Below are 26303 nucleotides of genomic sequence, written 5' to 3'. Positions count from 1 at the left end.
ACCCCTATGGTTTTGGGGGAAAAGTTTTTATTGGCAAAATTTGGGGTGAGAGCTGCAGGGTATATGACTTTCTTCTGATTGGTTGTTGGTGAGGTAACACAGTGATACTCTAGGAATCTTGTGCTCAACCTGAGCTTCCCACCCACCACCTGGATGTGGGCCTTAGTTCTTTCCCGTAATTTTGGCTGACCTCCATTTGACAGTTCCAAACCTTTACCTCCAGCCAGGGCCTTCATGTATGGCTTCACAGATGAATTGTGCAGTGCATAATTCTGGAAATACCATATACATAAAGCACGTATGTAGCAGCCCTCTCCAGCCCAAACTTCTCTCTGGATGTCTGTATCCCAGATACCTCTACATGTCTGTCCCGAATGTCTCACAGTCATCGCAGACCCACCACATCCAAAACTGTGCTCATCACCTTCTTGGCCACACTCCCCTTATGGTCCCTCCCTACTTACCTTCATTAAGTGAAGCCAGAAACCTAAGAACCATTCCAGCTACTCCCATCAACCCACACATCTCACTGGTTATCAATTATTATACTTTTCCCTTTAAATACCTCTCAGATCTTATGTCTAATCTCATTCATTTTCTCAGACTTAATGTATCACTTTTTGTTTGAATTACTATGGTGTTTTCCATACAGGTCTCTTTGCCCTCAACCTCATTCTGCTTTTATCCTCCGCACTGTTCTTAGTGGTCTTTTAAAAACAATTATGGTACTTCCTCACTAAAAGTTTTTCAAAGCTTTCCTACAGGTGCAGAATCCTTCAGTGGGTAACCAAAGCCCTTTGTGGTGTACTCTCTTCTCTATCCATATTTTCCACTACTCTCCCAACACGTACCTTTAAATTCCAGTCATTCTAAACTATTTGTTACACACTTCCGTGCCATTGCACAAGATGTTTCCTCTTTGCAGAAACCCAGTCTCACCTTGGCTAACTGCAGCCATGCTTCCACTCCCAGATCTTGTCATCTCTTCCAAAGTCCTTCACTGACCACAGTACCCACTTCCTGCTCTAACCGTCAACTCCTGTAATACCCTTTGCCTTCCTCTGTAATGGAATTTTCTAAAATATGTTATTTTATTTTATTCATTGGCTTCTATCACTAGATTGTAAACCTGAGAATTAGAGATTATATCATTCACCTCTATATCACCAATACTTTTCATAGTGCTGGGCACTTAGTAGGTATTCAGTAAGTGAATTTAGGACAAATGGTCAGTTTCTGTTACTATTATAAAATATAACATTCACCAAATAAGTCTCTGGACAATGTTAGATCAACTATACAGTGTTCACATTTTGTAAATTTGGAACATTGTAATAACTATTTCTATCCTTCTTTCTGTCCATTGGAATTATTGGAGAGGAAGAGAAAAGACTTCATGAAACTTCACCAGCCTCAACCAGCTTTCCTGGTGTTCAAGGGCTATGTTCTTTCCTTCACCCAGAAAACCATGTGGGGAATAGATCAGACATATAGTAGAGTACCTATCTTTAATAGGTTTAAGATGTTAAATCCACTACTTGTTAACTCTAAAAAGATGAGATTTAATTACAGTATGTAAAATAGATAGCCAATAGGAATTTGCTGTATGTCTCAGGAAACTCAAACAGGGGCTCTGTATCAACCTAGAGGGCTGGGATGGGGAGGGAGAGGGGAAGGAGATTTAAGAGGGAGGGGATATATGTATACCTATGGCTGATTCATATTGAAGTTTGACAGAAAGCAACAAAATTCTGTAAAGCAATTATCCTTCAATTAAAAAATTATTAATTTTAAAAAGATAAAGTGAAGTCGCTCAGTCATGTCCGACTCTTTGTGACCCCATGGACTGTAGCCTAGCAGGCTCCTCATCCATGGAATTTTCCAGGCAAGAATACTGGATTGGGTTGCCATTTCCTTCTCCAGGGGATCTTCCCCACCTAGGGATTGAACCCAAGTCTCCTGCATTGCAGGCAGACGTTTTACTATCTGAGCCACCAGGGAAGTCAGATTTAGATACAAATCTTCTAAGATTGACCCAGTAGCAAACTACAGGGGTGTATGTGCCCATACCTTATGCAGTGATCATTTTCAGAATGTAGCTACTTGCTTATACTTACACAGCCCCCAGAGAGGGGAAATGTAAAGTGTCAGTTAACTGAAATTCTTATTTTTTTTATTTTTTTACCCATAACTTCAAGGAGGAAAGATGCAGATAGCAAATATGTCAGGTGACTATTGTAAGAAATCCTGGACTTGGATTCTATTACCATACTTACCACTTAGTACCTGTGCAATCTTGAACAAGTTAGTTAACTCCTACAGGCTCAGTTTCATCATCTGTAAAATGGAAATACATTCATTTCGAAGTAGTTTTTGAAGGCCTACTATGTATCAGGTACTTTGCTTGGCACCTGAATTAAAACAGCTGCAGCATCGTCTTCATGGGCTCACTGTGAAAATTAGCTGAGATATTGCTTGTAAAAATATTGTTTTGTTTTGTTTTGTTTTTTATCAAGCAACTCATAGAACAGTTCCAGTCTTCAGTCTTCAGAGACTGGGGCAAAAAAGTACACTGATTCATTTGCAGCAAGGTTTGAAGCAAAGAAAAATTGGGCCTTAACCCCATTTAACAAAGACATTCAAGTAGCCTAAATATTCTTTGCCCAAGCAACCCAGCTAAGACTGGTTATTCTTTGTTGGTACGTGAGGTTGTTGTTATTTTTATCTATTGCCACATAACAGATTTTACCCCAGAATCATGGCTTAAAAGAACAGGCGTTTATTGTCCCAGTTTCTGTGAGTCAGGCTTCCTGGCTTAGCAGGGAACCTCTGGCCTAGGGTCTCTCATGAGGTTGCTTGTCAGATGGGAGCTGTGACCTCATCTGAAGGCTTAGGTGGGGGATCTGCTTCCAGGCACACTCACATGGTAATGGGCAAGCCTCTTTCCATTCAGTCCTCTCCGAAGGACCTCTGCATGAACTGAAATGTGACCCCATTACAGATTTGTATGTGAATTTTTAACCCCCCTAGAACCTCAGAATGTGACTATATTTGGAGATAGGGCCTCCACAGGGGTTGTTAAGTTAAAAGGAGACTCTTGAGGTGGGCCCTAATCCAGCCCAACTGGTGTCTTTGTAAGAAGAGGGAATTTGAACATGCAGAGAATCATCAGGGATGCACTCAGAGGAAGGACCCTTTGAGGACCCAGAAGAAGATGGCTATGTGCAAGTCTAGGGGAGAGGCCTTAGAAAGAACCAGACCACACTTTGGTCTTAAACTGCCAGCCTCCTGAACTGTGCGAAAATAAATCTCTGTTGTTCAAGCCAACCATTCTGTGGTTATCGCAGCCTGGGCAGACTAGCTCATGGCAACTGGCCTCCTGTGAGCAAGCAATATGGGGGAGAGTAAGAAAGCACCCAGGGCAGAAACCACTGTCTTTTCATAACTTACCTTGGAAGTGACATCCTACAGCTTTTGCTGAACTCCCTCTGTAAGAAATGGGTCAGTAAGTCTGGTCTGCACTCTGGAAAGGAAATTATGTAAGGGCATGAGTACCAGCAGGCAGGCATCACACGAGGCCGCTGCCTACCACACCAGTTTTGTTTTGTCTTTAGTAAAGGAAAAATAAAAAGTCAGGAGATGGACAAATTGGCGGTTTTTACATGGCAGATTCAACTTCATCAAATGCGTGAATACTCCCTTACTGATGCAGTCTTTAAGCCATACTACCGTTCTGTGAAGCTAAGATTGTTCTGACCTGGCCGATAGAAATTTTTGACACTTAGGGACAAGTTTTTCTGGGAGTGAAAAAGAGCACTTTATGGAGTTGATTGAAGAGAAATGGTACAGCGGAGCCTTAAGTCTATGTCTAATACGATGCTTCTCAACCAGCAGTGCATAGCAGTGGGGAAAGAGGAGGGTAGCGACCATAAGTTTAAAAAAGCATGTCAAGCTATAATATAATTTTATGTATGGAGAGTGATAGGAAATTTATGGCTTTCGTAAAACAAACTGCAGAAAGTAAAATCTTCTTGGCTGGCAGAGCATAGGTTATAAGAGGTCGAGAAACTGCTGTAATCACTCTTTTATTGTTAACAGACAAAAAGAGGGATACAAGATAGTGGCTTAGAAATGGGCGTGCAGTGAACCGTAAAACCCAGAGAGAGGGTACAGTTTAGAAAATGCAGTGAAAAGTAATAAAAATGATTAGGGGGAGGTACGGATTAGTTTGGAAGATAAATATAAAGTAACACATATTCAGGAGCCTTTGGAGAACGAATAGGAGGATCTTTACAAGAGAAGGATGGATGATAGTTAAAACTCAAGCTTTAGTTTAAAGGATGCAAGGGCCATCTGCTTTGTGGTGACAGTGAGTTGACATCTGAATCCTCAGAAAGTACGCTGAGTTTCCAGTAGCTTTAGCCTCTAAAATTAGTAGCATTGTCAGCTTGATTGTCTCATGTTTGTCTAACCATCAGCATCTAGGTGCCAAAGCTGTCATTATTCCCACGCAAGGGCAAACCTCTCTTCACCTGCAGCCCTCGTTTTGGTCTCTAAAATGATGCTGATGTGAGGCTAAACTCTCCGTTTACCTTCCAGAGGACTCTAAGAGCTATCACTTGTAATAACATCTCCAAATATTAAGCTCTGGTAATTTGGCTCCTGCTTTGCTGGAACTCCCCTGTGGGTGGCCCTTTGTTTTAAGAGAGGAAGAGGCCATTTCCTGTTATCTCCTGGTTGCACGATAACAAGATGACAGACTGGTTCTGGGTCCATTTCAGTTTTCCTTATAAAAAACTGTGGAAGCAGCGAGTGAGACAGTGGGAAGATCTCACAAGATGACCCATGCTGAAATGGTGTCTTGGAATTGGAATAATATTTCTATGGGTTACCTAAAGAGTTCTCCTAAAGTAGATGTTTATGATGGTATGGAACAATGGCAGAAATGTATTGTTAAGTGAAAAACTTTCTAAAATTCTACTGTAGGTTATGCTCCCATTTGTGTAAGAAGGGGAGAAGGAATATATGTTTGTCATGTATTTGTTTGTATGAAAGTGAAAGTCGCTCAGTCATGTCTGACTGTTTGTGACCCTATGGACTGTAGCCTGCCAGGCTCCTCTGTCCATGGAATTCTCCAGGCCAGGTTACTGGAGTGGGTAGCCATGCCCTTCTCCGGGGGAATCTTCCCAACCCAGGGATTGAACCCAGGTCTCCCACATTGCAGGCGGATTCTTTACCGTTTGAGCCACCCGGGAAGCCCCTCATTCGTTTGTGTGGGCATAGACTATTCTGAGAAGGATATAGACATATATAGCAATGACAGAGTCTAGGGTAGAAGAGACACTTTTAACTCTATAGCCTTTTGTACTGTTTGGTTGTTGTTTTTTTTAAACCTGTGCACAGATTGCTTTTTAAAAGCACAGATAAAAGCAGTGTTTTAAAGAGAAAGATCTTGGGGAATTCTCTGGTGGTTCAGTGGTTAGGACTCCATGCTTTCACTGCCGTGGGCTCAGGTTCAATCCCTGGTCAGGGAACTAAGATCTCACAGGCCACATGATGTACCCCTAAAGGGGGACAAAAAGACCTTGAAGAAATGAAATTTAAGTTATTATATAAAAGCCTTCAAATTCAGTCATGTCCAACTCTTTGCGACCCCATGGACTATACAGTCTCCAGGCCAGAATATTGGAGTGGGTAGCCTTTCCCTTCTCCAGGGGTTCTTCCCAACCCAGGGATCCAACCCAAGTCTCCCACATTACAGGTGGATTCTTTACCAGCTGAGTTACAAAGGAAGCCCAAGAATACTGGAATGGGTAGCCTATCCCTTCTCCAGGGGATCTTCCTGACCCAGGAATCAAACTGAGGTCTCCTGCATTGCAGGCAGATTCTTTACCAACTGAGATATCAGGGAAGCCCGGTGTAAGCCATTTTAAATTGAACCTTGATACCTGAGATAAGAATGAGAAAGAATGAGAGCACCCAGCATTGTGGATGAGTGGGACAGATAATCCTATTCATATTTTATTTTTATGAATTTCATATTTAGATTTTTTTCTCCCGATTTTATTGAGATATAGTTAACGTACAGCACTGGACAAATTTAAGGTATACGGCATAATGATTTTATGAAGCTCCAATACTCTGCCCACCTGATGCAAAGAACTGACTTATTGGAAAAGACTCTGATGCTGGGAAAGATTGAAGGCAGGAGGAGAAGGGGACGACAGAGGATGAGATGGTTGGACAGCATCACCGACTCAATGGACATGAGTTTGAGCAAGCTCCGGGAGTTGGTGACGGACAGGGAAGCCTGGCAAGCTGCAGTCCATGGGGTCTCAAAGAGTCGGACACAACTGAGCGGCTGAACTGAACTGATAATGATTTTACGTATACACATCATGAAATGATTATCATAATAAGTTTAGGGAATATTTATCACCTCATATAGAAATGAAAGAAATAGAGAAAAATTTTTTCTTGTGATGAGAACTCCTAGGATTCACTCTCTTAACAACTTTTATATGCAACATCCAGCAGTGTTGATTGTATTTAGAATGTTGTGTGTTACATCTCTAGTTCTTATCTTATAACTGGAAGGTTGTACCTTTTGACCACCCTCATCTAATTCCCCTTCCCTCCACCCCCTGCATCTGATTACCACAAATCTGATCTCTTTTTCTATGTGTGTTTGTTGTTTGAAGTCTATCTGACCTACAACACTGGGTTAGCTCCTGTTACACAAAATAGTGATTTTGGTATTTCTTTACATTTCAGAATGATCCCCATGATAAGTCTAGTTATGTCACCATACAAAGATATTACATAGTTATTTGCTTTATTCCCCACACAGTACATGTTTTGACTCCCCCACCCTCATGTTTACCAGTTTTATGCTGGGAAAGATTGAAGGCAGCAAAAGCAGAAGGGGGCGGCAGAGGATGAGGTGGTTAGCATCATGCGTGACTCAGTAGACATGAATATGAGCAAACTCCAGGAGACAGTGAAGGACAGGGGAGCTTGGCGTACTGCAGTCCAGGGGGTCGCAATAGTCAGACATGACGACTTAGCAACTGAACAACATGTCACATCTTTTTGCTCTGTGTATCCCTTAGCAACTTATTGTGGCTACAGATGATTTTACTACTTTTGCCTTTTAACCTTCCTACTACCTTTATGGGCTTCCCTAAGTGGCTCAGATGGTGAAGAATCCGCCTGTAATATGGGAGACCTGGGTTCAATCCCTGGGTTGGGAAAATCCCCTGGAGGAGGGCACAGCAACCCACTCCAGTATTCTTGCCTGGAGAATCCCCACAGACAGAGGACCTGGTGGGCTACAGTCCCTGGGTCGCAAAGAGTCGGACACGACTGAAGTGACTAAGCAAGCACAGCAATGGCTTTATACACAGCTGATTTGCTACCTTTCCTGTATATTTGCCTTTACCAATGAGATTTTTCCTTCCATAATTTTCGTGTTCCTGGATGTAGCCTTTTCTTTTTCACTAGAGAAGTCCCTTCAGTATTTCTTGTGAAGCTGGTTTGGTGGTACTGAACTTTTTGGTGGTGCTTATCTGTAACCCTTGGATCTCTCCCTCATATCTAAAGGAAAGTCTCGCCACATACTCTTGGTGGCAGGTTTTTCCCTTTCCTCTGCTTGAAAGTTTCTGCTGAAAAGTCAGCTGATAGTGTTATGGAGTTCCTCTGTATGTAACTTGTTGCCTTTCTCTTGCTGCTTTTAATATTCTCTATCTTTAATGTTTGCCATTTTAATTACAGTGTGTCTTGGTGTGACCTTCTTTGGATGGATTGTTTGGGAGAGTCTGTGCTTCCTGGATAGTGTTTTAGAAGTCAAATTCAGATGATGGCTGAACATTAAATTCAGAAAAGCCTTCTCAAAAGCCAGGGAGAAGTCAAAACTGGATGTAGAGTTTAGCAGTGGTCCTTAGAGCTACCGGTCAGTGGACAAATTCTCCTGAGGGAAAGGAGCAACAAAGTGCAAAGGAGAAAAGGAGCCCGTGGAGGAGTCCAAGGAACCAGCCTCGAGAGGAGGCCCCTGGATGTTTCATAATCTCAGAGAACCACGCAGGAGAGGTCAAGAAGGTGGGCATGACCGGTGAACTCAGATGCTAAGACAGGTGATATTCAATTCCCTGTGAATAAGATTGTGTTAAATGTGGTCATTTTCATGTGAATGCTGTCCTGTAGGTCCCTTTACAATTTTCAGAATGTCTTCATGTGAATTATCCTACAAGAATCCACTGAAGTACACAATTTCTATATAACAATAAAGAAAAGGAAACTCAGAGAGATGGTGATTTTCCTAAGGTTACTGCTAGTACCACTTACTTTCTCCACGTGATCAGTCCTGGGGAGGCTGAAGGCTGGTTCAGAGATGCCCAGGGTGAGAGGTGGTTCCCCTCCGGTGCCCAGGCGGCTTGTCATCCCAGCGCCTGTGCGCTCATTCAGTACCTCCTGGGAACAGTATTTGCTGGCCTCTCTCAGCTTCCTGTGAACTGCTAAGGAATTTGATTGTCTAGACTCTAGAGCAGTCGTTTTTAAACTGTGGGTCATGACCTACGAGTGGGTCATCAAATCAATTTAGTGGGTCACAGCCAGACTCACAAGAACCCGCGGTGCCTGCCTCTTCTTAGTCCTGCCTTCAGTGACTTCACGTTGCTTACTTGAACTCAGCTGTGGTGGAAAACAGCCAGCAACGCGAAGTCGGGGCTTTTGTTTGCTTATTTTACCGCAAAGAGCCAGTTGTTAAACATTTACTAGCATACCACTGGTTGTAATGGTCAATTCTTCCTGCCTCCCGCCCCCCTCAATGGAACAGAATGGAGTAGAAAGAAAAAACACCCAGTTCCATCTATGGTAAAAGTAAGAACTGTTCTGTGAGACTTTAAGTCATAAAGCTACTTAGGGTTGTGTTCACATGAGATATAGTTTTTATACTATGCGTTGCAATTTTTAAAAAGCTTGAAAGTCACTGGTTTAGGGTCCCTTCATTTACTTTCCTCAGGTAATTGAACATCTGCTCTTCTCCTGATCCTTGGTATCCAGTAGCTTTTTTGAAGTAATGCTGCATTTACTATAGGAGGAATGAGACTGGAGTTTTATCAGGCTAAAAATAATTGTTCTAGATAGGAAAGATCCCTCTATACATCAGTGCTTTTGAACTCAAAGCTATGTAAAAATTTGTTCTTAAACCTAAGTTTTTTACAGTGGTCATGAATTTATCCTATAGTCAAAAAACAATAATCGTTATTAAATTCCAAAGATTTAGGTTAGATTTCTGATTAGAAGAAATCAGATTAAATTTCTTCTGATTAGAAGAAATCAAATTAAAGTTCATAGCCTTGTGTTACAATGTCACTCTTCATTTCTAGAACTCTCTATAAAGAAATTAAATCCTTTTTTTTAACTTTTTATGGTTACTGTATTTTTTCTTAACTTTATTGAAGTATAGTGATTTACAGTGTTGTGTTAATTTCTGCTGTACAGCAGTGATTCCCTTACCCGCATACATACTTTTTTATATTCTTTTCCATTTTGGTTTGTTATACTATACTGAATATAGTTCCCTGTGCTGTACAGTAGGGCCTTTTTGTTTATCCATCTGATATATACTGGTTTGCGTCTACTAGTTCCCAACTCCCAGTCCTGGCCTTCTCCCCTTCCCTCTGCCCCTGGTCAACCACAGGCCTGTTCCCGTATGTCTGTGAGTCTGTTTCTGTTTTGTGTGTAAGATTCCACACACAAGTTACAGTCACACGGCGCTTGTCTTTTTCTGGCTTCACGTGGTGCGATCATCTCCAGGCCCAGCCATGTTGCTGCAGATGCCATTATTTCACGCTTTTGTATGGCTGATTGATGTTCCATTGCGTGTGTATATACAACATCTTCTTTAGGCACTCATCTGGCAGCGGACATTTAGGTTATTTCCATGTCTTGGCTATTGTAAATAGTACCACTGTGAACACGGAAGTGCATATATCTTTTCAGATTATACTTTTGTCTTGGTATACGCCCAGGAGTGGGATTGCTGGATCATATGTCAGTTTTGGGGGGGCTTTTCTGGTAACTCAGCTGGTAAAGAATCCACCTGCAGTGCAGGAGACCCTGGTTCGATTCCTGGGTCATGAAGATCTGTTGGAGAAAGAACAGGCTACCCACTCTAGTATTCTTGGGCTTCCCTGGTGGCTCAGATGGTAAAGAATCCGCCTCCTATGCAGGAGACCTAGGTTCAATCCCTAGGTTGGGATGATCCCCTGGAAAACAGAATGGCTACCCATTCCAGTACTCTTGCCTGGAGAATTCCATGGACAGAGGAGCCTTGTGGGCTACAGTCCATGGGGTTGCTAAGAATTGGACACGACTGAGCAAGAGTTGACTCATTGGAAAAGACTCTGATGCTGGGAGGGATTGGGGGCAGGAGGAGAAGGGGACAACAGAGGATGAGATGGCTGAATGGCATCACTGACTCGATGGACGTGAGTCTGAGTGAACTCTGGGAGTTGGTGATGGACAGGGAGGCCTGGTGTGCTGCGATTCATGGGGTCGCAAAGAGTTGGACACCACTGAGCAACTGAACTGAATGAACTGAGCCACTTTCACTTTTTGTGGCAACTCTAGTGTTTTAACGTACTTCCATACTGTTCTCCATAGTGGCTGTACCAGTTTACATCCCTACTAGCAGTGTAGGAGGGTTCCCTTTTCTCTGTACCCTCTCCAACTTTTATTATTAGTAGGCTTTCAAAACTACAATGAGGTAATACCACCTCACCCCAGGTCAGAATGAACATCATTAAAAAGTCTACTTAATTAATTAATTTCTTATGCAATTAATTACTCTCTTATGCAAATCAAAACCACAATGAGGTACCACCTCACACCAGTCAGAATGGCCATCATTAAATTTGCATAAGAAATCAATTCTTTTCAAGAAGGTAAAAACTTTCTTTGAAACAAATCATTTCCCTTTTAATGATTTAGTGGTCTATTTTATAAATCCAGATTTATTTACAGGTATATTATATATAAACATTTTACATATAGATATTATATATGTCCATCAGCAGATGAATGGATAAGAAAGCTGTGGTACATATACACAATGGTGTATTACTCAGCCATTAAAAAGAATACATTTGAATCACTTATAATGAGGTGGATGAAACTGGAGCCTATTACACAGAGTGAAGTAAGCCAGAAAGAAAAACACCAATACGGTATACTAACGCATATATATGTGAAAAAGGAAATTATTAAATGTTCATGCCAAAAAGGGGCTTCCCTGGTGGCTCAAGACAGTAAAGAAATCTGCCTGCGATGCGGGAGACCCTGGTTTGATCCCTGGGTCAGGAAGATCCCCTGGAGAAGGAAATGGCAATCCACTCCAGTATTCTTGCCTGGAGAATTCCATGGACAAGAGGAGCCTGGTGGGCTCCAGTCGATAAGAGTCGCAAAGAATCAGAACACGACTGAAGCCAAAGAGCAAGCAGTATAAGCATGCCAAAAAAACCTCTATGCAAGTGTGTTAAATAGTCTGCCCTGCGCATACTCGCTATCTGAGCTGGCAAAGAAGCTGCCCGCCATGCAGGAGACCTGGGTTTGATCCCTGGGTTGGGAAGATCCCCTGGAGAAGGGAAAGGCTACCCACTCTAGTATTCTGGCCTGGAGAATTCCATGGACTATATGCAAAGAATCTGACAGGCCTGAGCGACTTTGACTAGAAACAGTTGTGATCGAGTGGCATCTGAAAGTCATTCTCATGGATTTGTAGCTTTCTGTCCATGCTGTAGCTTTATCACACTCATCTTCGGGTTTATTGTAATAAGAAAATGAACCCAAATAAGGGTGATATGGTTTTTACAGGTCTGTAAGAATGAAATATACTTTCAGAGTTTCATTGGGTACAGTTCTGAGAAGAATTAGGCTTATTGTCTATGTGACTTTAGTTCTTTACAGGAGAATTCCTTTAAACAGCAGTTAAAACTATTCATTGCTCATTTGCAAGTAGGAAGTACATCTTCCCCCATGGATGGTGTCTTGAGCCCATGCTGGTGTTGGCATCAGAGAGTTACACCAAGTGCCTGTATTTTTTAGAAAGGCAGGAGCATTTCTGGGAGGGTGTGAGAGTCCGATGGTGCTGCTGTGGTCGGTCAGCTCCTTTCTCCCGTGTGACCGCTTTTCAGCGTCACTCGGGGGCTGCCTTTGCTCTGAACAAGCCCCTCGCAGCTGTGCCTGGTGCGCCTGTGTGTCACCCGGGCAGGGCTTCCTGAAATGGATCTTTTGCTTTTGTGCCTGTGTTGTTCATTCCTGCATACTCGAACTGTGCCCAGGAAGGTGGTGGGGGAGGCCAGCAGGTTGGCCCTCACTCCCCAGCTGTCTCCTTTCTCCTTGTGTCACTCAGGATAAAAATAAAGTGATTCATTCACTCTCTTTCTTAGCAAACCAGAATGCTGCCAGGGTACTACCAGGGCGACTCAGATCAGTTGGAAAGGCCTTAGGGACAAATCTAAAGCACAACTTTAACAACTTTTTGCATTTAGGTAATTTTTTAAATTAATTTTCTCTTACTCACTTCAGACCTTGGAGGGAGAAAGATCACTCTAGTTACATCATGTTGGTTGAGGTCTGGGCTGTCTTTATTGGAATAGAAGTCGTGATGATGTTCTGTCTTTTCTCAATTAGAAAAGCCGTGATCAGAGGATCTCCCTGGAAATCTGCACCCCTTTCCTTGAGACAGCTGATGAGTGGTGGAGCACTGGTCTGGAGCGTGATTGCTGCTTATCACACCAGGCCTTTTGCCGCTTGAAAAAGCACAGTCTTTATTGTTAGTTGGAAGCCTTTTACTTCCCACTGGGAACTGTGCTACTGATCATTTCTGCAGCAGTCAACAGAGTATTTACCATGCAGTCCCCTTGTAAATACTTGCACACCAAAATACTAGGAGTTCGGGTCACATAAAGATTCATAAGACATGGTCTCTGCCCTTAAAAGAGCATCGCAGGGGAAGTGAGGGACACATGCAAGACACAGTCCCCTCCCCCTACCCACCCCCCAGAAAAGGTTCAAGAAACTGTTTGGGGCAATTTAGGGAAGTCTGTCAACCATGCTGCTCCGGGAGCGCGTGCCTTAAAGTGAGCGTGGAGTGTGGGTCTGCTGGGCCGCCTCTGCCCTTAATGTGAGTGTGGAGTGTGGGTCTGCTGGGCCGCCTCTGCTCCCAGGTGCCTCTAGTGGCATGTTTCACCTTCGCAGATGTTGCCCCATGTTTAAAAATATTTTTATTCACTGTATTAAAGTAACAGAGGGCAGTTACTTTAATCTGGTACTAAGCTGGAAGAAGAATTGGGTTTGTTGGACTCTGATAGTTGCCAAACCAGTATAATGTAGTTTATAGGTGCTTTACGATTTTCAGAAGTAACTCTGATTTTATGCCTGTGCTGCTTCTTGACTTTAGAACTAACCTAATAAGATGTAACTTTATTTGATAAAACCCAAGTGTATAAATAGATAGTATGATCCATAGACATTTGACCAAAAAACAAGAAAGCATTTCCACACTAGGACATCAAAGCAAAAAAGAAGATAGGATAACTTCAATGGCCATTTTTTTTTTAAGTCCTACAAAAAAGCACTGGGCTGTGATCATGATCATGGCCTCAGAGGCAGGGAGGGGGAAAATGCAGTAACATTATCATTCTATACCCTTCCTGCCCCGATTATCCAGCACCGGGTCACCAGGCAGGAGAAGGGATGGAAGCAGCTCTCGACCAGAATTATGGCAGATGTAAGGGACAACAGGCCAATCTCAAGGTGAGAGTCTAACCGGAGACCTTTCACATAAAGATGGGACCCCACAAGGCTATATCCTCTTTGGAAAGTTTATCCAGTGATAAACGACCCACCCACCTGACCTCCTCTGCTCAGGCACTGAAAGAAATTGCCTGTCTTAAACCTTGGTGGTGAGTGAGATGGAGTAGGGGACTCTCCCCTGTTCATTTACAACCCTATTCCCTAGGTGCTTCAAAAAACTTCAACCTGAGAACTTCGTTTAAGTAGTCCTAAGCTAGTAGTGGCCCCGGGCACCCAGTAGAATTAAATACCTTTTTTTTTTTTTCCTGGAGAAATCCTCCTTCAACTCAAATCTCAAATAATTCCCAGAGGTAACATTTTAAGAACCATGGTATTACCATTTAGCAAAGAAGGAAAGATGGCACCATAAGTAAAAGTCAGCAAAAATAACAGCTAACAATATCAGACCTGTAAAAACTAAGATATTGAAATAACCAGACATACAATTAAAAAATATTTTCTCAAAGACAAATATTGTATATTAATGTATACTTATGAAATCTAGAAAAATGGTGCTGATGAACCTATTTGCAGGGCAGCAGTAGAGACGCAGACATAGAGAAGAGACTTATGGGCATAGGCAGGCAGGGGGTGGGGATGAATGGAGAGAGCAGCATGAAAACATAGACACTAACACATGTAAAGCAGCCAGTGGGGATCTGCTGTATGACTCAGGGAACTCAAACCAGGGATCTGTGACAACCTGGAGGGGTGGGATAGGGTGGGAGGTGGGAGGGAGGCTTAAGAGGAGAGGGACATACATATATACCTATGGCTGTTCCATGTTAATGGATGACAGAAACCACCACAATATTATAATTATCCTTCAGTTAAAAATACATAGATTTTTTTAAATAGCTAAAAACAAACAAAAAAACTTGCTCATATGTTTAGAGAAATTAAAAGAGGGAGTGAGACTATGAGTAAAACCAAGAGATTAAAATTATGACCAAACAGATTTGAAAAAAAGAACTAAGTAGCACTTTTAGAATAGAAAAAAAATACAGTAATTAAAGTTTAAAAATCAACAGATGAGCTTCAGTACAGATTAGATCCAGCTGAAGAGAGATTCGATGAGCTGAAGTTGCTTTTAAAGAAACTATCTGAAATGTAATACAGAAAAAAATAATAAAATGGTGGAAAACCAAGCGAGAAGCCCTAATAGCTATCTAATTGGAGTTCCGGAAAGAAAAATGGAACAGGGCAATATTTGAGGAGTTAATGGCTAAAAACTTTCCAAGGCTGATGAAAGATACACAAATTGCAGTGAATCGCAAGAAATCCACACCTAGACACACCATGCTTAAACTTTAGAATGCCAGAGACAGAGGAAAGAGCAAAGAAGCCTTACCAGAGGGTGCCAGCATACTCCTCAACAGAGGTGGTGGAAACCTTACCGTTGATGACAAGAAAGAATTACCAAACCTAAAGCATGTTTAAAGCATTTTATAGATGAGGATGAAAAAAAAGATACTTTTTAACATATAAAGCCCTGAAGAATTTGCCCCTAACAAACCGCCACAAAAGGAAAGAACCTAAAGAATGTATTTCAAATAGAGAAAGATGATGCCAGAAAAAGGTCTGAGATGCAAGGAGGAATTATGAGCAAAGACTGTATAAAAATGTGGACAAATGTAAACATAATAACCAGTGAAGTACTAATGATGTTCTTGTGAGGCTACAAGGGAGAGGAAGGGAATGAAAATATCCAACATCAGTATCATATAAATCAAAAGAGAAGGTATGATCAGAGTCAGAGGCATCTAACCCGACATGGTACAATGAAAAGGTGAGGATATTGATAACTTCAGCCATACATACTTTATACAAATGCAGAAGGGAGCAGAGTAATTACTAAAAGGTTACAAATGTGAAACTTTCAAAATAGTAGAGGGGAAGCGAGATGATAAAAAATGACAAATCCATAAGAAAACACAGAAAAGGTAGAACACATAGGAAGCGCGATTTAAGATCGTGGAAGTAAATTAAAATATTAGTAATTACAGAAATGTGAATGAACTAAATGTTCCAGTGAAAGAGACTGATTCATTGGACAGATGTTTACTGAGCATCTGCTATGTGAAAATCCCATGGACAAAGGAGCCTGGCTGACTACAGTTCATGGGGTGGCCAAAGGGTCGGACACAACTTAGCCCTAAACCACACTACGTGCTACACGCTGGTCAGCACTAGGCACACAGCTCAGGGCAGTGAACAAAATGACCAAAACTCCCCAGTGGGAGAGAGACAGGAAACCAAGTACGTAACACAAGTAGGGCATTAGATAGTGGTGAGTGTTCCAGAGAAACAGTGAGGCCGTGAAAGGAAACGGGGAGTGAGGAGAGGCACTGTGCTGAGCAGTAGTCAGGAAGGGTGGCGTTTGAGTGAAGACCTGAAGGGGGTGAGGGCCTGAACTGGTGGTGACGAGGGAAGGGAATTCCAAGCAGAGGGCACAGTGCGCGCGCCTGCCTTGAAAGGGATCGTGGCTGCCGTGTTTGGGAAGGACAAGCAGGCCAGTAGGGAGCAAGGAAGAGTGGGCACAGATGGGCCTCAGAGATGATGAGGGGTCAGATCCCAAAGACCCCACAAGCTAAGGAAAGGACCTGTACTTCCCTTTTGAGGGAAGTGCGAGCCGTCAGAGCATTCCGGGTAGAGGCGTGCAGGAGCTGACTTTGGATCTGGTATCATCTCTGTGGCTGCTGCGTCAGACGGGGCAAGATAGTAGCAGTGGAGGTGGGGAGAAGTGGTCAACCAGAAGAGGATATATTGTCAGCCTCGGTTTTAAGCAGCCACTTGTAGACTACTTAAAATTAGAGATACATCTCAATCATAAGTATATGAAAAAGCATGAAAGGAAAGGTTGGAAAAAGATATACTAGGAGGGTACACTTATAGTCACCAGACAAAATAGATTTTAAGGCAAAAAGTAGATTGAAAAATAAAAGGAATCACTACATTTTGGCAAAAAGTTCTAAAAATTCATCAGGAAAGTATTTAACCTTTCCTTGTGGACTTATTTTAACTAGCATATTGAGTGATTTTTAAAATTAAATAAAATGAATAGTTATTAAAATATATCTATATATATTGGGCAAAACTTAACCACAAAGAGAAACAGACAAATCCATCTTCGTTATGGAATGTTTTAATGTGACTCAGTAATTGCTAAATCAAGCAGTCTGAAAATCTTGAAAACATTTTAGGAAGTTTGAACTACGCAGTTAACAGACTTAATGTGTGTGGAACATCATGCTGTGTAAGCGCATAACAAACATTAGTATCTGCGGAAACTGTGTAGTAGGCTTTACATCACATTTCAAAGACCATCTTCCTGGATCACAGTCCAGTAACAGAAGAATAAGTGGAAGAGTCTCGTGTGTTTAGAAATTAAGAAAGAGTTAATTCATCAAAAAAATCGTAGTTTGGAAACACTGTTTATCAAAACCTGAGGAATATTAAAGGCAAATTTATGCTAGGGAAAGGGGAGAGGCTGAAAGTTAATGTGCTAAGTGTCTGACTTAAGAAGTTAAAAAAAGAACAACATAAATTCAAAGATAATAAAGATAAAAGAGGAAATTAACAAAATAGAAAATAAACATAGGGTTGTGAGGAACAAATAGAGACATTATACATGCTTCAGAGATAAAACAGATGGTAGGAAGATACTATGAATAACCTTGTTTTGATACATTTTTAAAACTTTGTTGAGATGGATGTGTGTGCTTAGTCACTCAGTGGCGTCCAGCTCTTTGTGACCCCATGGACTGTAGCCCACCAGGCTCCTCTGTCCATGGGGATTCTCTAGGCAAGAATACTGGAGTGGGTTGCCATGCCCTTCTCCAGGGTATCTTCGCAACCCAGGGATTGAACCCAAGTCTCCCACACTGCAGGCTGATTCTTTACCATCTGAGCCACCAGGGAAGCCCAAGAATACTGGAGTGGGTAGCCTATCCCTTCTCCAGAGGATCTTCCTGACCCAGGAATCGAACTGGCATCTCCTACATTGCAGGAAGAGTCTTTACCAGCTGAGCTACCAGGGATGGATACAATTTTAGTAGTTAGCTTACAAAAATTTACTAAAGAAGAAATATAAAGCCCAGATATTATTTTACTTATTAGGAAACTGAGTCAAGAACAAGTCTTCTCACAAGCTCAACCCTAGGCTTTTATAGTTTTACTGGACATCTAAGAACCACATCTACGAATCTTCTATAAACTGTTTCAGAGTCAAGGAAAAGGAGTAACACCCTAACTCTTATTATTGTCTTAATGGCAAGACCTAACAAAGACATTCTACCCTAAAAGTTCTGAAATTATAATTTCTTAATTGTGGATATAAATGTGAAAAAATCTGGCTACAGCATTAGCGAACTGAGCCCAATAATGTTAAAAAAAAAAAATCATGATCAAGTTAGGTCCACCCAGAGCTTCAAGGATTGTGTCATATTTAAAAAGGGACTCATAATTTTCTGCAGTAACAGATCAAAGGGGAAAAAAATGATATGCTCCTCTCAATGGATACAGAATGAGCATTTGATAAATTCAGTACTTTCATGACTTAAAAAAAATTCCTAGCTAACTCAGAAAAGAACCTAATAATAGAATATCTCTACCAAAAAGTCAACAGTAACTATCATACTATTAGTTGGGAAACCTTGAAAATATTTCCTTTAAGGTGCAGAGCAGGACAAGGGAACCCGTCACTTCTATTGAATGTTGTACTGAAAGTCCTGGTCAATAAAGTAGCACAAGGGAAAAATGAAGAAAGGACTGAAGAAAATCTGTCATTATTCTCACATAATGCATCTGTCTGATTGGAAACCCAAAACAAGTATTCAAGTAAATTATTAGCTTTACAAGCATTTTCCAAAATCAATTACAGATTATAGAAAAGATAACCCTTTGTGTCCGGCTTCCCAGGTGGTGGTGGTGGTGAAGAACACACCTGCCAGTGCAGGGGATACAAGAGACGCGGGTTCCATCCCTGGGTGGGGAAGACCCCCTGGAGGAGGGCTTGGCGATCCACTCCTGTATTCTTGTCTGGAAAATCCCAGGGACAGAGGAGCCTGGCGGGCTACAGTCCAAGGGGTCACAAAGAGTCAGACATGACCGAAGCTACTTAGCACAGACTCTTTGTATCAAAGTTATAATCATGAAAACATATACTATACCTAGGGAAGAATCTAACAAAAATAGTTAAAACCTAGTGTTTAAAAAATTATAAAACCCTATGTAGAGTCACTTAAGAAAACAAAAAAAACAGTGAAGAGAGAAACATGTTCATATATTAAAAATCAGTTTGGTAAGATGTCAGTTCACTCCAAAATTGATCTGTAGACTGGAGAAGAGGATATTAGTTGTTCATTTTTTTTAAAAGCTTAAGTTGATTCTGAAATTTACCTGGAAGAGAAAAAGGCCAAGTATAACCCTTATACTTTTGCAGAATAGTAATGAGAGATGGGGGCCATATGTGACTTGTCTTACCACATAACCAGAATTATTATCAAGGTAAAGAAATTAAAAAAATGTGGTGTTGGCACAGTAAACTGTGTTTCTTCTACATGGAAACAGTGTATGGTAGAGAAATACTGCAGTTAAAGGAGGAAAGGGTAGATTTTTCAATAAATAATGCTAGGAAATTTTGTTATTGTGTAAGAAAAAATGAAAGTAGATCCGTGCGTCATCCTGTACACAATTTTAGTTTGGATTGAAATACTTAAATACAGAAGCAAAAGTGTCCATATTTTATAAGACAGTATATGACAATATATAATGTAAGGAAAAGCTTTCTCAGATCCCCAAAGTGCAAACTAGAAAGGTGAAAACTGATCAATTTGACTTTGTTCAAATTAAGAACTTCTAAGACACCATAACTATGCTGGGGGGTGGGGGGTTGATTTGTTTTCCTTTTATCCTTGAGTCCTTACCTACATGAAATAGATGCTAAAGCATTTATGGATAACATGATGTGTTATCTTGGGTTTTCTATGAAGTATTCCAGAAGAAAAAGCATGCACAGGGAGAGAAATGAAAGAAGAATTGTAGGATGCTGATGCTGATCAAAGCTAGAGGATGGGAACAGGAAAGTGTCTGATACTCTTCTAGTTTGTGTGCATGTTTGAAATTTTTAATTTTAAGAAGTTTTTAAAAGAAATCATCTGTTTTTTTATGGTGACCGCCCTGGATATTCTGGAAGTCTTAACATTTAAAACAAAGTCATTTTCTGGAAAGGTCACTTGTTAAGTGTATATCTAAAAATGCAACCTAATTTTTATCTCGGAATAAGACTTTACTTATAAATTAATCATGAAACAACCTCTACAAAAAGAGATACTCTAAAGAGATTGAAGAAACAAGTCACAGCCTCAGTGAGGGTATTTTAACATACCTTCAAAAAATTAGTGTCCAGGTATTAAGCAAAGACTTTAAAAATCAGTAAGTAGTTCCTTAGATATGACATCAAAAGCATAAGCAATAAAAAGGAAAGAAATAGACAAACTGGACATCATCAACATTTTTACATTTTGTGCTTCAGAGGACACCATCAAAATGAAATGACAAACCACAGAATGGGAGAAAATGTTTGCAAATTATGTATGTAATAAAGGACTTACATCTAGAATATGTAGAGAAGTCTTACAACTCATTAATTGAAAAGACAACTCAGTTTTTTAAATGGGCAAAGGATCTGAACAAGACATTTCTCCACAGAAGATATGCATGGAAATTAGCATATGAAAATATTCTCAACAGCATTAGTTTCTAAGTAAATGCAAATCAGAACCACAACAGAATATCATTTCATACCCACCAGGATGGCGATATTCAAAAACAGACAATAAGTGTCGACGAGGATGTGAAGAAATTAGAAGCTTTATATCCTGCTTGTGGAAATCCAAAATGGTGCACCTACTTTGGAAAACAGTTTGGCAGGTCCTCAAACCGTTAAACATAGAATTACCATTATAACCCAGCAATTCTACTCTTACGTATATAACCCAAATGAAGACATATGTCCAAACAAAAACTTGCACTTGAGTGTTTATAGCAGATTATTAATAATATCCAAGAGGTGGAAACAGCCCAAACATCCAGCAACTAATGAGTGAGTGAATGTAGTATATATACACAAGGGAGCATTACTCAGCCATTCAAGGAATAGAATACTGATGCATTCTGTGAGATGAACCCCCCCTGAAAACATTATGGTAAGTGACAGAAGCCAGACACAAAGGACTGCATACTAAAGGATTCCACTTAATAGGCAGTGTCCAGAATGGGCTTCTCTGATGGCTCAGCAGTAAAGAATCTGCCTGCAAGGCAGGAGCTGCAGAAGATGCACTTTCAGCCCCTGGGTTGGGAAGATCCCCTGGAGCGGGGCATGGCAACCCATTCCAAGTGTTCTTGCCTGGAGAATCCCATGGGCAGAGAGGAGCCTGGCAGACTGCAGACCGTGGAGTCCTCGAGTCGGACACGACTGAAGCGACTGAGCATACAATAGGCAATGTTAGACAATAACAGACAGAGAGCCTGGAGTGCTGCCGTCCAAGGGGCTGCAAAGAGGCAGACACAGCTTAGAGACTGCACGACAACAACAGAATAGGCAAATCCACAGAGACAGAGAGAGAGTAATGGGTACCGAGGGGTGGGCGCATGTGATGTACGGGGGTGATGGCTAAGACGTGTGGGTTTTCATTTCATTTCAGTGAAAATCTTCTAGACCTGATTGTGGTGATGGATGTACAGTGAATATACTAAAAGCCACTGAATTTTACACCTTAAATGGATAAATTGAATGGTATGGAATTATATCCCAAAAGAGCTATTTAAAAACATTAAAAAGCAATGACTCAATTGGAAAATAAGCAAAAGGCATGTCCTGGAATTTTGTTGAAGAAAAAATATGTATGTGTAATACTAGATAAACTTGAAAAAATGTTCAACCTCATTCCTAATCAGGCAGATGCCACAGTAGGATACCATCGTATCTCAGTCGATTCACAAAAATTTTATACTCAGGCAATACCACTTTTCCACATATAGAGAAGGCCCGGGGTTGGGGCTCTTACTCTGTCAGAGGGGGTGTGAATTGGTACAACTGCTTTCAAAAATAATCTGGCATTATTTTTAGAGGGTTGAAGATGCAAGTATTTATGACCCAACAATTCCACTCCTAAGTATCTATCTAAAGAAATTCTTCCAGTTGTGTGCTGAGATCACATGTAAGAATAGTCACATAACGAAATAGCATTGTAAAATTCAAACTTACATAAAGCTGAAATATAATGTTTAGGATATGAGTATATATAGTAACCAAACCTGTTTTTTTTAAAAGCAAACAAGGGAAAGATAAACCCAAAATGCAGGATAGTGGGGATGGGAAAGAATTAAGAGAGTCTCACTGGAGAAGGAAATGGCAACCCCTTCCAAGTACTCTTGCCTACAGAGGAGCCTGGTGGGCTGCTGTCCATGGGGTTGCACAGAGTCGGACATGACTGAAGCGACTTAGCATGCATGCTTTGGAGAAGGGAATGGGACCCCAGTCCAATATTCTTGCCTGGAGAATCCCAGGGACAGAGGAGCCTGGTGGGCTGCCGTCTATGGGGTCGCACAGAGTTGGACACAACTGAAGCAACTTAGCAGCAGCAGCAGCGCGGGGGATTTGAGGTAGTGGTAATGTTCCTTTTCCTAAACTGGATGGAGGAGTGTAGGGATATATTTGGGGGCTAGCGCAGGGGATACAAGGTCAAGTGTTACCTGATAACCCTACATGGAAGGAAGATTTAGACAAACTGGAGCATACATAGAATAGTTTTCCCACACAGTTCAATATTGAATGCTAACAATGCTGACTCTGAGGTTCGAGAAAAGGGTAGCTTGTATTTAGCATCTTTTATTGAAGAAGCAAAAGGGGTAAGTGTTCTTGTAGGGGGCCGGGAGAAACTAAGAGGTCTACACAAAAAAGCAGCAGCGGCAAAATGAGAGTGTTTAGAACAGTTTCCAACAAAAGTAGTTAAGAAGAGCTCAACCCAGTGCTCGGTGACAACCTAGAAGGGTGGGAGGGAGGTTCAAGAGGGAGGGACACGTGTATACTTATGGCCGATTCATGGTGTTGTATGGCAGAAACCCACACAACATTGTAAAGCAGTTATCCTCCAATTAAAAAATAAACCTAAAAAATTATTAACTGAATAGTTTTCTACTTTCAAGTGACCTTCATTTATCTGGGCCACAGCTACTTTATTCTTCAGTAATGCTAACTTATCCAAACATTGCCGCAGATTAGTACAAGCCCACGTGCTCATGTCCGATACTCAGTGGTTGACTTCCTCTCTTCCAGATCCCATTCACACTAAAAGATGAAGCACAGACCCGCGGAGGAGGAACCTGCTCACTGCTCCACCACCCCTGGGTGCCTGACTCCAGTGAAGCACTCACCAGTGCTGCAAGGGGTCCAGAGTATTTTTTTTGCTGCTTCAGTCCCCAATGCCTTCCAGCAGAAGTGGCAGTAGACTGTTGCCCATCAGCCAGTCCAGGCTTGTCCTGAGACAACAGGGAAACATATCAGCTGGGTTTCGATGGAACTTGGCAGCAGGGACCTTCAGCGGATGCGATATATACCCCATCTGAGCGCACGTGTATCTTTTCCTCTTTTCCCTCTCCCTTCCCCCACCTGCTTAGGTCTTCTCTGCCCCTCTCCTGCTACCACACAGATGATATAAAAGAGGCTCTTTGGCTATTTGCATTTTGCTTCCTCTTCTTTTCCAGACTTTGCAGTATTAAGCTTTACCTCCTACAAACCTAGAATCCCAACGACGTTATCTACCAAAGCTGTTCTTCCCTTTCCGGAGGGTTTGGGAGAAAGGGGGGCTTGCATCACAAGTTTTCCCGGGGGCGTAAAAACAAAAGTCGGTGTGCCGCTGACCACATGGGCCACAGTGAATGCACCCTTTGGAATTAACTGATTTCTAAAATTAATAAAGTAAGTCTATTTTTATTTTTTTTTCCATTTACTAATTTCCCAACAATCAGTATTCACAAACAAGATTGAAATGGGATCAACTCATTTTATTTCATTGCTGGGCAATTTTTTAAACTTTGGTTAAGAAATGTGAGCTCTAAAAGAGATGTTTTGTTCTTACATTTGGTTTCAGCAGATGGTGGGTCCAGGCTCATCCCCAAGGGAAGTTCCAGCACCTGGGATGCTGGTGCGTGCACTCGTCTCCATTACCAGACCACAGCAGGCGGGTCCTCCCATGGCATGTGAATTTGTATCCAGTTGCACAGTGTTTACCTAAACAGTTCATCAGAATGATATAGCTCCGCCCCTGGCTGCTTCCTGCTTAGCCTCGGCTTTCATGCTTCCTCATCCATCCTAGGTGGACCCTAGCCAGGTCTTCTCTCTGGCTTCCAGAGAAGGTTAAAAGGTGGCTGCAGGGCCCACTAAAGGTTAACTTAGCTACCACAAGAAGTTACTGGAGGAGAATCCAGCATCTGGAGTTTCTACAACAAGGTGGTAGAGATTCAGCACTGAAATCCTAAAAAAAAGAGGACACCCAGAAAGGCGGAGAGAAGAGGGCCTCCGTTGCCTTCTTGGTGAATGAAAACAGGTTTGAGCACATGGAAGCCTTCTCTTTCTTCGTGAGGAATGAAGTCTGTCAGTTGCAGGAGAGAAGAGAGAATGCATTCAGATGTTCCTGAGACTTCTGAGTAGTTTGAGGACCATCTTAACTGTTCTGCTAATTTGGTTATGAATTGATTAGTAGACAAATTAGAATTCCCCCATAGACCCCTGCTCATGTGTAGAACTGGTAAATAAGGTATTTGGGGAGACATACCATACAGTTCTTTTTATAAAAGAGCATAGGAAGGTATGAGTCCAGTAAAAGAACTTCTTGACCAACTGGAGTGTTTAGAATTGCCCTAGATAACCATCAGAACTGACTCCTCAGGCTAATTGCTTATTACATTCACCACGTGCTGATCAAGTGTAAGACCAGAACTCCAGGTGTCTTCCTTCATTTACCCAAGTATTTTAATGTCCTTATTATTGGTACTGGACTTCTCTTGGTAACAAACTGAGCAAATCATATGATCCTCCTTCTTTACCCTTAAAGAGCCCCTCTTTACCCTTCCCCCAAAGGGGCACATATTTTAAAAGATGGACAGAAAAATGGTTTAGGTTTCTGTAGTGCCTATAAGTGACAGGTGGAACAGGGAGGCTGGGCTTCAGACCCCTGCCCATATTTGTATCAGCTAAGATAAGAATAGAGCCCTAACACAGAAGATTTGGAATCACAGTGGGGCTGTTTTTCTTTGGGATCCTTCAGGAAACACTGCTCATGGCCTTGGTTCCTTAGGGTGAACACACAGGCCGGTGTTCTAGTGATGTCTAATGAGGCTGGATAAAAAGGAGAGTCTGGAACTTCCCTGGTGGTCCAGTGATTAAGAGGTTAAGACTCCATGCTTCCACTGCAGGGGGATTGAGTTTGATCCCTGGTTGGGGAACTAAGATCCCACATGCCATGGTTCGGCCAATAAATATCCGGGGATGGGAAGGGGGCGGTATTCTAGGGCCTGTAAGATGATTTCCCTCTTCTCAGTTAAGCCTCAAGGACCAATAATATCAGCTATAAGGCACTACTTCTCAAAGTACAGTTTCTAGGTAGGCTGGACCTAACCCAGCCGTAACAACGTCTCTAAAGCTGCAGCCTGAAATTACATGTTTTAAATAAGCACTTGGGTGATTCTTTCACCCACTGACATTTGAGAAGAACTGCCATCAATGAACAGACTGAAAATCTGGCTATAGCCATGGCTGATGAGCTAAGCATGCTGTATCTCCTCTCCAGACCCACGGGCTCCCTTTGGTAAGACAGGACATAGTTCCTGAAATAAAAGTGGAAGTAAATGGGTGTCATGTGGGATGGAGTGTGAGAGAGGAGCCCTCAGAATTGGCTGGGTGTAGACAAAGCAGGAGGAGAGTCTTAGTGACCAAATTCAGTTTAATTTGGGACAACTCAAGAAGGAGCAAGGTGAACACACACAGAGACAGACACATACATACAGGCACCAACATATTGTACACATCCTACACCCTCAAATTTTAGCTTCAGAAAGTTTTTCCTTTTTTAACCAGTGGTAATTTCAGTAGATCTTCCCTGGTGGCTCAGAGGTTAAAGCGTCTGCCTCTACTGCAGGAGACCCAGGTTCAATCCCTGGGTCGGGAAGATACCCTGGAGGAGGAAATGGTAACCCACTCCAGTATTCTTGCCTGGAGAATCCCATGGACGGAAAAGCCTGGTAGGCTAGTCCACGGGGGTCGCATTTCCTCACTTATTGTAGCTGATTGCTTCAGGTGGACATGAAACCACAGTAGAATTGTGCATTGCTTAGGAACCTGTGACCTCACATAAGAGGTTGAACATGGGGCTGTACTTTTTTTG

The 26303-nt window shown here is 41.8% G+C and overlaps 1 protein-coding gene across 9 annotated transcripts in view; it reads left to right on the top strand.

The window, feature by feature from the left end:
- TTLL5 (tubulin tyrosine ligase like 5) overlaps positions 1–23857 on the top strand; it is a 313608-nt gene extending 289751 nt beyond the window's left edge. For 8 of the 9 annotated variants that reach the window (XM_018053944.1, XM_018053943.1, XM_018053942.1 and 5 more), the window contains one exon: positions 23198–23854. Coding sequence is in view for 2 of the 9 variants with exons in the window: in XM_018053945.1 (XP_017909434.1) it covers positions 23198–23220 (23 nt within the window). In the remaining 7 variants the exon portion in view is untranslated. Of the gene's footprint in view, positions 1–23197 lie in introns of all 9 variants that reach the window. The other variant, XM_018053946.1, reaches the window with a different exon arrangement.

The sequence above is a fragment of the Capra hircus genome, chromosome 10, assembly GCF_001704415.2.
Source record: "Capra hircus breed San Clemente chromosome 10, ASM170441v1, whole genome shotgun sequence".
Taxonomy (NCBI): domain Eukaryota; kingdom Metazoa; phylum Chordata; class Mammalia; order Artiodactyla; family Bovidae; genus Capra; species Capra hircus.
This window is presented reverse-complemented; position numbering and strand designations above follow the sequence as displayed.